Source organism: Sprattus sprattus, assembly GCF_963457725.1.
Source record: "Sprattus sprattus genome assembly, chromosome: 7".
Classification (NCBI taxonomy): domain Eukaryota; kingdom Metazoa; phylum Chordata; class Actinopteri; order Clupeiformes; family Clupeidae; genus Sprattus; species Sprattus sprattus.
In genome coordinates, this window is record NC_137926.1 from 34,887,018 (window position 1) to 34,900,465 (window position 13,448).

The following is a 13,448-nucleotide window of genomic DNA, read 5'->3' on the forward strand; positions in this document are numbered from 1 at the left end:
AAAAAGAGGAGCAAAGCAAAAACCGCTCTCATGCATGCACTCGCACCAGCACACACCCGCACACACACACACACACACACACACACACACACGCACAAGTAAACACACACACACACACACACACACACACACACACACAAAGGGAAAGATGTGCAGAGGTCCCCCTGAAGTGACACACTGTCAGTGAGTGCAGAAGGAGGCATCTTTGGGAGATGTTTAGACCATAGGGATGCCTGTCTGATCGGGATGGATGGAACTATAGGGATGCCGGTCTGATCAGGGTGGCCAGGAACCAGTGAACCTCACCATCAGTTGGCTCATATGCAAAATCAGTTAGAGCAGCTCTCTTTTTGTGTCATAGCTTCATCCCATTCAAGACATATCTCTAATGTGCTACTTGTAAGTACAAGTTTAGGACTTGGGGGAAGAAGATGGTTCTAGATTGTGGTCAGCACTGCTCAAAAGCTGCTCAGGTTCACTGGTATGTAACAGTAATCAACCGTATCAGAATGGAGGGAGGCAGATCCTGACTTTGAATGGATGCCACATTAACTGACTAAATGGTGGCTCAGACAGTAAAGGTGCATGGCAGAGAGGTGACATGGCTTCATGGAATTCATTCTGTTCTATTTATCTGTTAGAAGCGAGTTAGAATTAAACATTTACATTTACTCCTTTAGTAGAAGCTTTTAGCCACTTCAAACCTCTGCACCATGCAATACAAGCAAATGGAAGATGAAGGAAACTGAATAAGACTGAAAGCAAACAGTTCAAATCATGCTTCAGATTCTGAGGGCCTGATATCCAGGAGGGGGAAGAGGATTTGAGGAGGGAGAAGAGCTAGAGAAGAGTTGGAAAAGAGTTGGCTGTTCTTTATATTGGAGTTGATAGAAGGATAGCAGATATTGGGTTTTAGCTGAAAATGATGGACATACCGGTAATTAGTATAATTCCAACAAAACCTTTAACAACAAAGTAAATAATACATATCTTAAATAAAGGTTATTAAAAATATCTGAGAAATTGAATACATTAAAATAACAATATTATGGACCCTTTTTGAAGGAGAGATGGGATATTCCAATAGCCAATCATGCTAGATAAGTACAATACTTGGATTAGAGAGAGTATTACAACACCAAGACAAGGATGTGCAGCATGTCAGAATGAGAATGGCAGGTAGTGGAAGGTTAATGTTCAGTCTCTTAGTCAGTATGCACAGTGACGGAGGTGTTGAAAGAGAAAGAAGACCTTCTGTGGGAGTTTCATCTTGCGCATGTATTTTGTGATTTTCAGAGAGCTTCATAAAATCAGCTTTTATCTCATAGCTATTGTGGGTCAATTCTAAAAGAACAGAAGAGCTATAAATGGGGACAGTCTTTTGAAATGAAAATGAAACAATCCCTTTGTTCCGTTCCTCAAGTTGTCCTCATTGCAACCAGACAGACACAGTATATTCCTACGATTACAATCTGTCCCTGTTATTTTTGTCACTTGTTCTGGCATTTTCTTCTGAACAAATGTATGCTTTTCTTGCATCGTTGCAGTATACTACTGGTCAAAATAGCTCTTAAGGATATGTTTGATGATATTGTTACGTGCACGGCTCACATGCATGAAACATAAAGGGGAGGACACGCAGAATTTATGATAATACTAATATTTATTATTATAGTTATTTATTAAGGGTTTCAGGTATATACCTATGTATCTATTAATTATAAGCAAACGTGTGGTGAATGTCAGTGTTGTAAATAGAAACAAAAGGTGTCATGTAAAGTCAGTTAAATAGTAATCCAAAACAAACAACAACGATAATCCAAAATCCTACAACAAAGAACGAAAACCAACAAGTATCCAAAACCCATTACTATCCAAATGCCAACGGTAACCAAATACCAGGAATCCAAGGCTCTCTCTCGTCTGCCGGCTGATCAGGGCTTTTGTAGCCCATCAAATCAAGGATACACCTGCTGTTTCCAATCACCTGTTGTAAAGACAGAGAACAGGCATGCAAATATCACAGGGCGGGGCCTAAACCCGCCAGGGTCATAACAATATTAAATTGAATCTCTATCTACTGCATTGACATCTCATCATCCATTGACCAAGCAGAATCATGTAAAATAAAGTCTGTATACTTGGACATGAGCGAAAAAGATATTTCTTTTTGCTAATTGTTATGATTTAAAAAGCCAAAACTTTAGGGTTAAATGTATCTCTCACCTACTAGTATCTGTGATTATTCGAAACAACCTGGACCTGAGTCTCATTAGAGCCCAGTCAGACCATAATGCAGTGTTTGTTGGCAATATGAACATCATCTGAAGATTAATATTCTCTATTAAATCAGATGATTAAGTGAGAAAACAAGCTATAATCTGTAACCAAGCTATCAAGAGTTCTCTCTTATAAAGAGGGGCAATCATTTATCTATTTAATTACTGTGCACTAGGTGCATGGGCTGTGGCTCTTAATGACTCCACGGTTCACCTGATTGGAAATGGAACCAGAGCGTTGATGGAACACACTGTAGTCATCAGCTCACCCCACAGATACAGGTCTGATGTGAAGAGTGAGAGATTTCTTCATTAAATTTGCACTTTTACAATCTATGCTCCCCTAATTTCTCTTGATGCTGATGTGTACTGGCTTCGCCTCTGTTATATTTAATCACCATAACTACGAGTTCTCTGGTTTGAGAAAAAAAATCTAAAATGAGACCTTCAAGATCTTGAAAGGTTACAACAAAGCACAACTGACAATGTGTCCAAGTTATCCAACATTGAGTAATTCAAATTAATCAGATTTCTAATTTAACTTTTAAAGTGCTAATGTATAATTGATGCTCTTGTAAGCTATTGAAGACTCAGACTCTAGTGACACATATGTCACATGTGGACATGTTAACCCTTACGTTATCTATGAGAAAGGATGAGAAAGTAGGGCCTGTTTCTCCTGTCCTTGCATCATTGGGTTAAATGTTTTTCAGTACCCAGCCCATATCATATGTACATCACAAGCTTCCAGTGGGAATTCCTCTAGGCAAAGACAATAGATGAATCACTGATTCATCTTAATGGTTCTAAAATTGTCCGAAAAAGATGCATTCTTTGAACGTCAAAATTTACATTTTAATTGTGTCCTCATCCCTGGTTGTTTATACTGCATACACTGACAGACAGTTTGACTTTCGCACACCTTTTTGTCTCATTGAACACCTTCATTTGTTTGTTGTGATTTATTAACTGTTTGGAGATGTGACTTTGACTTGACTTTCTGACGTGTTTCCTTTGAATGGATTGGTTCATTAGCTCAGCAGCAGTCTGTATATCAGTGTCTCCCGCTGAGAATTGGAATGTCTGAAGGCAGTAAAAGTGATCACAAATCACACAATCAAAAGCAATTGTCCATTTAGCTCTTGTCTATTGACTAATCACAATGGATGCTCTGTCTCACTGGCTTCTCTCCCTATCTTTCCTGTTCACTCCTGATTTCCCCACACTTATCCATCCCTATTTGCTCATTCCCCCCCCATTTCAAAATCTCTCTCATTTTCTCTCTTCTCCCCTACATCCTGATGTATTACCTCTTTCCTCCCCTCATCTCTCTTCATCTCCTCACTCACAGGTGCGGTGTGCATCGCCCAGTCCCAGAGGATCCCCAGGGAGCCCACGCCTGGCCAGTTTGACAGAGTCATCCTCCGCCTGCTAGAGACCCCTAGCGCACGTGCAGTCATTACGTTTGCTAATGAGGATGACATCAGGTATGCTACTTAAATACTCTTATATGTTTTAACTTCAAACCCTCTTGTTACATTTCTTTGTGAACTGACTTCAAGGACAATCTCCAAGCAAGAGTATTCTCCCTACCTGTTTTGATGAAACTGTAAATAGTATTACTGTAGTCCATAACGTCAGATCAACATGAAGTGATTTGATGAAGTTTTTTCCTGCTTCACCAAAAGTCTAGCATCATTTCTGTCTTAGTGTACTGTAGCTAGATATTTTTTTTGTCTAGGTGAAGGGTAGTTAGATATATTTCTGTCTTAGTGTAGTGTAGCTAGACATATTTCCCAGGGCTAGGAAATTAGATTATTTTTGCTCCTTCTGCCTTGTGTAGACGGATCCTAGAAGCTGCCAAACGCAACAACCTCACAGGTCACTTCCTGTGGGTGGGTTCAGACAGCTGGGGCTCCAAGGTTTCTCCCGTGGTGCATCAGGAGGACATAGCAGAGGGGGCCATCACCATCCTGCCAAAGAGAGCATCAGTGTCTGGTAGGAGAGATGCCAAGGAACTGCTCTACTGCATCTACTTGACGATAACAAGGCAATATACAGTATATGACTGCGGTGGAAACATGGATTGTTGAAGACACAAAGGAAACCAAGTGATATTTAGCAGTTTGGCAATGATAAAGTAAAGATGAAATAAAATACATAAAGTCAGTTTCCAATCAATGTCACTTCAAATCCATCGGTGTGTGTGTGTAGCTTTTGACAGGTACTTCAAGAGCCGTTCTTTGTCCAACAATCGGCGCAACGTTTGGTTTGCTGAATTCTGGGAAGAAAACTTTGAGTGCAAGTTAGGCATGCATGCCAAACGGCCAGGTAGTCTGAAGAAATGCACAGGTAAGATAATAGTGTCTAAGTGTGATGTTATATTGCATTCATTAAATGTGAAATACATAAACTGTATTATCATTGGTGGCTCAGAATCAATCATTTGAATGCTGTTCTTTGCCTGGGAATATCTGCATTATTACAAAAGGGATTTATACAAACTGATTTAGTTCACTGAACATCTTCAATCAACATGCAGATTAAAATCACAAGCAGTCCAAACTAAAGGTGATCCACAGTATGGATTTGGGTTGTAGTTTTCAGTGTGTGTCTGTGAGTGTGTGTGTTTGTGTGAGTCAGTGAGTGAGTGGGTATGTGTGTGTGTGTGCATTGTTAAAAGTGATGCGGCATCAGTATTTCATTATCCTGGGTCTAAAGCTGTTACCATATTTATCATCATAAGGACTCACCATTAGGCCATAGTTTGAGGCAGGTATATATGGTTTAGAGTATATATGTAATATACTGCTTTGTAGTCTCAGGACACTTAACTTGTTATTGCTTTTACAATGAACCAACACATGCAGAAACACACACGAGTGCTTCACTTCAGCATGCATCATCTTTATAAAGCATATGCAGCAAACCGGTGCAAACCAGTGAGCTGAACTGTTCCTTTCTTGTATCAAGGAAGATGAATTTGCTTTGGAAAAAAGCATATTTTAAATACCAAAACAATAACTATGAAAGCAGATTGTAATGATTAAACATTTTATGAACAGCTACATATGTTCTAAAAGAAGGTTACAAAGTGTCTTTATTTACGAACAATCACAATACAGTCAGCAGCTATATTGAGTAGAGTGAAACAGACAAATAGCAGATTCTCTTAAATTTTTCATCATTGTTTGCCAGACGTAGAAAGATAGTAGACTGTCTCTTTCTCCCTCTGTGTGTGCCAGTTTGTGTGTTTGTGTGTGTGCGTGCGTGCATGAGTGGTCTGCGTGTGTTTGGTTCTCTTCCTCTCTACTTCTCCATCTCTGCTGTTCTGTGTTGTCTGATGTTCCTGTGCTCAGAAAGCAGTTGAACTCTCTTGTGGCAGTTGCCATTGTTCTGGCAGTATGGCTTGACAAAATAGAGATAATTACATTCTTGTCATTATGGCGCTCTCTCAAATGGTCTCTCCTCTGAAATGCCTGCATTCTGCCAAAAGCAAGCTGCTGGACAGGCTGACACCCCTGATTTTCCCTCAAAAAGGGATAGCTTTGTTTGGATGTGAAAGCATGTATGATAATAATAACTACTCTTCCTGTAATGCGTATCACAGTGGGAAAAGGGAAGCTCCCTCTGTGAGTTTGACTGTCTATTATTGGCCCTGCATACTGCTCCAGTGATTTGATCTGGCAATGAAAAGTAAAAAACACAGACATTATCCTAGCAAAACAATCAAATATCGTCCTAGCTTGATGCTGGAAAATACATTTGGTCATCAACCGTGAACCTCTCTGGAACATAAAGTGGCAGGAACATATCTTGGTAAAATGTTATAGCATTTTTTGCTGTCTTTGTAAGGGATGGGTATCAGAAGGTGAGTTGGAGTGCTACTTGAGCATTTCTTCAGCATTCTAACCCCACGGAGGGAGACTTTAAATCTATACTAATATGCAAGCTAGCCTATGATGCATTCTGAACTATCAAAGGGTGGGATGGCATGAGCTATGAGTTGTATAGCCTCCCATGCTAGGTCAAAGAGACTATGAAACTTGAGGTACATATGGACTCCTGCCTGTAACATCAGAGTTTTGAGATTTAGACATAAATATGTTTCCATCCTCCACGATTTACCTGTGTTTTGAGGCTAGATAGCTAGCTAGCTATTGTTTAAAATCATACATTTAGCCAACTGTGATCATGTTAATTTCACTAGAGAGCAAGTGACAGCACCATTATTTTTGAAACAATATGCATGTGCACAGCCATCTAGATACACACACATCTAGACTATAAACTCTTGGGAGTTTGTGTATTGTGTGTTAGATCATTTGTGTAGATTGTGTGTGAGATCATTTGTGGAGATTGTGAGATAATTTAAACCAGCTGTTTACTGTATGTTTGATTGTGTGTTCTTTGTCTTCATATCTGGAAAGACATTTTTATCATTTTAGAAGTTACCGTAACATAGCTACTTTCGACTAAATCCCAAGAAACATGACTGTCAAAAAATATGATTGAGATATGCCCCCTGCTGAGTCCCACCCAGTGAACTCACTGTAGGAGACCTTTATTGGTCTATCAGAAAGACTTTTAAATTGACTGCCGTTTGCTTTTGACAGTGATTCTGAAGGGTGCACAGAAAAGTTATTTTCTATTTTTCGGACATGATTATATATAACAGCTTAAGTGAGACAATTCTTTGTTCCCTGTCGTAACAATGTTTAGGTGCATGAACATGCTTGTCTGTGTTGGTGGATGGTGTGTGCAAGCTGTGTGAATAATTGTTTTTGACATTCACCATGTGTACACATACCTAGAATATCTAAGTTTATGTTTCCTTCAACTTGAGATAGTGGGTATGTTTGAGAGATGAGTAACACTTCAGAAAAAAAATATATTTGTGTTAGTATCTGAATCTTATTGAGATTATGAGATGATTTCTATTTGTCAACATATGGAGTCCAAGTGAACATAATTGTAATTAATTAGAGAGTTTCCATACTACAATCCTTCACATTGTATTTGTTCCATGTAAATCTATCTAAATCATATGCCCTCTCTCCTTAATACAAACAAAATGCTTCAAATTCCTAACATTTAGACTATGTGCACATCACCTGATCTCTCATCACCATCAAGGATTGATTTTTTTTTTTTTATTAGGCCAGTGTACGTTTGCCTTAAATGTCTCAGACTGAGCTAGATTGTCAAAGGCAAGCAGCCATGTATAGAAGATCATCTGTTTTCAGATCCTATGAGAACCACTGACTAGGTGGGTTTACATGGGACATGACATTTCAAACATAAAAATAGCAACAACAAAAAACACACAACTGACTCCTATGTTCCATTCACTTTCTGTCTACAACCAATGTATACAGTATGTTGTTATTACAGTGCATGAAATGCCCTGTATTGTTATTCCTAGGCATTTTCATTCAAACTTTGTCGCGTAGGTCTTGTAAAGGACACTTATGCTATGCATTTTTCACTTTTCTAAACTTTATACTTTTTAAGATATTAAATAAAAACGAATCGAAATTTTCCCATTGACTTACATTGGGCCATTATGACATCATAATAGGGTCTTTAAACTGGCTTGCACCTGTGCTTCACTGACAGCTGCGCCAAATCAAAGGAACCTCTTCTCTGTCCCTCTCAATTTAACTGTAACTAGGAACATTAAGACACCTTCCATTCTCTACTTTTTTTTCTCTCCATCTCTCCATCTTTCTCTCTATCCCTCTCAGTCTACTTTCTCTCACACTCAATCTCTCTTCTTCACTCCATTTTTATCTCCTTTTTTCAATATTTTCACTCTCTTTTTCTCTTTCACTCTTCTTTCCTTCTTTCACTTTTCTTTCCTTTCTTCACTCTCCTTTCTTCTTTCCTTCTTTCACTCTTCTTTCCTTTTCTTCTTTCCTTCAACTATTATTTCCTTCTTTCACTCTTCTTTCCTTTCTTCACTCTTCTTTCTTTTCTTCTTCCACACTTCTTTCCTTTCTTCACTCTTCTTTCTTTTCTTCTTTCCTTCTTTTACTCTTCTTTCCTTCATCCTATCTTCTCTCCTTTCTTCACTCTTTTATCCTTTCTTATTTTCTTCTTCCACTCTTCTTTCCTTTCTTCTTTCCTTCTTTCACTCTTCTTTCTTTTCTTCTTCCTTTCCTAACTTTTGCATTTCATGCACTGGTATTTCCTTCAGGAAATGCATTTTCTAGTTTTACATTTGACATTGGCTCTAGTGGACCGACTGTCTTGACATTTAAGCCTCCTGCTGTTTTTTGTTAAACTCAACTGATCCCGGTGAATGTGGACTGTGTCGTTGATAATGAGCGCTAATAAACAATAACCTTTTGTTTTACTCTGGAATGACTAACGGTCCACATTAAGACAAATGAAGCATTTCCCTGGGAGGGGCTCAGAGGTGATAGCTAGAAGTAGCAATTACTAATGATGAATTCATTGAACTAATTACATTTCTCACAGACATGCCACTCGGGACTGAAAGGTTCCATGTTGGCACTTCATCATGTCTTACTGAGCTTGGACAGGGGGGGGGGGGGGGGGGGGGGGGGGGGGCAGTGGCTCTTCCTCAGGTCTGTCCCATTCCACCTATAGGATGCCATGATTACATCTGCATCTCACTGCAAGCTCAGTAAACTAATCTGTGTAGACAAAGGTGACATGTTTACATGGCCACACACACAATGCCCTTGGGAAATGATATAACATTGCAATGGTAAATGGCCATGGCAGCAATGGCCAATGGTCACCAGGAAGCAAGATCTGGAGCTTTACTGCTAAGAGAGACCTTTTTCATTTGTTTAAAGATTTTGTAACCATCTGATTTGACACTAAAGGTCTGACACCAAGGTTTTCAGCCAGAATAGTACAACTGATTAAGTAATAAAGTAATATATGAACACAAATAAATGCAGTTTATCAGTGCACTTTTAACTCAATCTCTCTGGCAAGATGTGAGCTGTGCCGCATGTCTTGGTCACAAGATGGCACAATCCTAATTTGGCTGATGGCTAGTGTTCAGGATGGCTGATGGCTAGTTTTCAAGATGACTGAAGGCTAATTTGGCTAATGGCTAGTGTTCAGGATGGCACAATCCTAATTTGGCTGATGGCTAGTGTTCAGGATGTCTGATGGCTAGTGTTCAAGATGACTGAAGGCTAATTTGGCTAATGGCTAGTGTTCAAGATGACTAAATCCTAATTTGGCTGATGGCTAGTGTTCAGGATGGCTGATGGCTAGTGTTCGAGAAGATTGTATCCTAATTTTGCTATGGTTTGTTTATTTATTGTTCTTCTGTATTCTGTAGCCTCAGTCAGGGCATTGCTGCAAAAGAGCCCTGTGCTCAGTCAATTCTCCCTGAATAAACAATGATGATGATGATGATGATGATTAATTATCACCCATATACTACACCCATCATCTGTACGTTCTGGAGACTAACCAAGTGCTGGAAACCCATCAGAATATTTATATTTTAGTGTATTTCACCAGCTCATCTGTTGCAGTTGGATATAATCTGGAGTCGGGATCAGAATATAGTCCAAATGTGAGGATGGTTAGCACATTGGTAATGAATGATTGAGTTCATGTTTGAATCCTCATCTCCTAGGATGCTTATTCTGGCAATTGAAATTCATGGTGCACTTTAGCCAGGAGCTTTGAATTTCAGGAAGCAGGGGTTGAGTTGGAGGTCTATTCTACCCTCACTAGTTTAACCAGCATCTGGTGCACCACTGACAAACACAAACCAGTTTTGGGGTCCATTGGGACATAGGTTTCACATTGTTTTGTACTGTTTCAAGATATGTGTATGCCTTTGCATGATTAATATTGAGTTAGAAGCTGTATCTTTGATCATCACTGGCAACTGAAGATATTATAACATGGCATAGAAATCATTATTTCATTTGTCTTCTGGATGCTGTTTGTCTTGATAGATTTTTCTATTACAATGATCTAATTTCATTATTAAAACAATTATACTAGCAGCAGTCATTTGCCATTTATCTCATTTTCTAATTTGAGCAGTGACATCCCATCTGCTCACTGATGATCGGAAAAAAAATGTGAGTTACAGCAGTCCCAGAGCAAATTAAATTTGCTCATAAATTACATCTAATTAAGATGTTACACCAAGTGATTAAACTGTCTCTCAGCTCTACTGCTTCTGGGAACACAGAACCAACGGCAGCGTCTTGTCTTGGAACCTGGGTGGACTGAAGAGTCTGCTAGCTTTAGTTGGGCATTGTTATGGAACTGCTTCACGGTCAGGGTTGGGGTTTCATCTATGTGTTATATAAATTTCGCAAAATGATGTGATATAATTACCAGTTGGCTAAGTTTCATACAAAGGGGAAAGGGCAATATGAATGACACCTGAATGTGATATATACACACTTTCCATCTATCACCTTTTTCACAGGACTGGAGAAAATTGGCAGAGATTCTACCTTTGAGCAGGAGGGGAAGGTCCAGTTTGTGATGGACGCTGTTTATGCCATGTCCCATGCTCTGCATAAGATGCACCAGGACCTCTGCTCAGGATACCCAGGCCTCTGCCCACACATGAGTAATGTGGATGGCAAAAAACTGCTTAACTACATCCGGGCAGTCAACTTCAGCGGTGAGTGTAAAATGTCATGTTGTTCACCATTTAAAAAGTCACTTTGAAAACCTTATGCTGGAGAATGATTCATGCTGTGATTAGGCAGCCATTAATCTTCATCACTGAAAAGTTACAAATGAATACCATGAAAAAAATATGTTGAAATATGCCAGCGTGACTATCAAAGCAGTAAGATCAAAATGCCACAGAGAACTATTTGATGTTTTATGTGATTGGAATAAAAATTGGATTATGACCATTTTCACGATTTTCCAGTTTAAAGTAGTAGGCTAAATGATGTCATAGGATCATTTGTAAAATTCCAGAGTCAAAATATTCTCATATCCTTCTCATGACCTTCCACTGTCAGCTGTCAGATAACTCAGTTGACATGTGCTATGGAACTTTCCCTCTTGAGAGAAATGGCTGACAAGTACCACGCTAGTGCACTTATATACATGGTCCAGAGTCCAGAGACCACATATTTGCTAGCAACTTAAATATAATGTCTAGTATGCTCCATGTTTTTTTGTGTGTGTGTGTGTGTGTGTGTGTGTGTGTGTGTGTGTGTGTGTGTGTGTGTGTGTGTGTGTGTGTGTGTGTAAGGTACAGTTTAAGAGATGGCAAGGAGTTACTTTTTTGGAAACTCAACATGTGTGTCTATCTCTGCCAATACGATTGTTTTTATTCTGGACACATTAGCATATTAGCATACAGTAAACAGCAGGTTTGAATGAGCTAGATGATGCATGGGCACATTGTGTTCTCACTGAGGTGGGCTTCCTCTACAGTGCCCCTGAGAGCTGTTTTTGGAAGAGTGATGGGCTGTTTCAAGACAATCTGTGGCCTAACTTCAACCCCCATCTCCAAGAATTAGTCACACTGACAGCTCCTGCACCCAGTGGTAGACTGCCGGTTCAGCCACAGTCATGTCTGCCTCAGTGCCCACATCTCAGAACTCTCCCTCTCCTTTACACTTACCTCCAATAAGGCCAGTAGATGGGAAATACAGTTGCATTGAAAAACACACAGAAGGATAATGTACCAGATATGTACAGCACAGAAGCCTGAAGGAACTGGTACCAGAACACTGAAACCTACAGTGAGACTGTGTGAAAAGGCCCAGTCTCAATCATTTCCAGGTTTCATGAGTTTGAGTTCAGGATTTGCCTAAGATATTCAAATAGATGAAATAGATGATTGTGTTTAGTACGGTCTCTGGCCAGGGTCTTAAAACGCCATGCAGGGATCATGCAGGAGTTGACTGCACTGGCAAGACTCAAGCAGGATCTGTGCATACACCCCAAAGGATGCAGACAAATAAGGAGTACCTGGCCAGGACTACACAAACACGGCCCAGAAGGAGAGGCCAGGACTACACAAACACGGCTCAGAAAGAGAGGGTGCTCTGATCTGGTCTAAGATCCAGTAAGTTTGATCTTATCGCTATGAAAGGCTTCAGAGGACCCTGGCTGAGAGGTTCAGTGCATGATCCAACAGACTGTTATGTTCTGCAGTGGGGCTGCAACGATCCTAGAAGAGTGGGTTAAGAAATAGTCTGCATGAACTCCTATGCATGTCAGGCTGTGCCATCATCAGAGGCGTATAGGCTTGATGAAGATACTAAAGATCAACAGCAAGGCTGCAACACAGTCTACTGACTGACAGACCCAAAACCCCATCAAATTATAATGTATCTATTACATAGACTGCCTACATTGACCTGGGTGGGATCTGAAAGAAACATTTGGTAGAGTGTTGCAGAGACAGGATAAAGCGGTGCCAAGGCTCCTTGGAAAGAGCGGTAAGGGAATACCAGGGACAGAGTCACTGGCTGGCTAAGAGGTGCGGACCCCAGCACGGGTCAGAGCAGTGACAGAGGATGGAGAAAGGAAAAATGTAGCATTAGAATGGTCTACATCAGGGGTTCCCAACTTTTCATATTTGTAACAGGTCGGGGCCCAACAGACACCCCGCTTATTTTAGCGAATCTATATTCCATTAGGCTAATTGAATCTATAATCCATTAATTCTAATTAATACGTGACTGTTATGGGTCACAAAAAGCAACATCAGCACCTGCCACAGGTGGAAGCCTAGAAATTAATAAAAGAAAATCTAACTCTAGATATTGCATCAAAATTGTATTGTGCACCAGAAAACAACATAAAAACCTATTTGGCCTATTTGTGCACAGCAAACAAGCAAGGAAATAAAACCAGAAAAGACCCAAAAGATAGCATGTACTCAAAACAAGTGATGGAACATGCAAACAAGACCACTCAGGTAGGCCTAATTAAAATAAGTGATGCTTCAGACATGCAAACAAATAGGTTCAAATTAATGGGTTCAAATAGGTAAATATAATCATTTAAATAATGAATTAAATATGTGGCTGCAATCTATTATCAACATAAATAGCACCAATCATTCCTGCAAAGTAGTTTGAGTTGGTAGCTCTCCACAGAAAAGCATGACCACTCCAATGATAACGCACAAAAACAGCACTAATGCAACTTTACTGACGTCCGTCGAATCCTATA

General features: G+C 39.8%; 1 protein-coding gene across 1 annotated transcript in view; it reads left to right on the forward strand.

Moving 5' to 3' along the window:
* LOC308368587 (metabotropic glutamate receptor 8-like) overlaps positions 1-13,448 on the forward strand; it is a gene marked incomplete at both ends in the record, with an annotated part of 38,871 nt that overhangs the window by 14,118 nt on the left and 11,305 nt on the right. The window contains 4 exons of the mRNA XM_080842786.1: positions 3,631-3,766; positions 4,123-4,277; positions 4,494-4,631; positions 10,723-10,923. Coding sequence (XP_080698912.1) covers positions 3,631-3,766; positions 4,123-4,277; positions 4,494-4,631; positions 10,723-10,923 — 630 coding nt within the window. The remainder of the gene's footprint in view (positions 1-3,630; positions 3,767-4,122; positions 4,278-4,493; positions 4,632-10,722; positions 10,924-13,448) is intronic.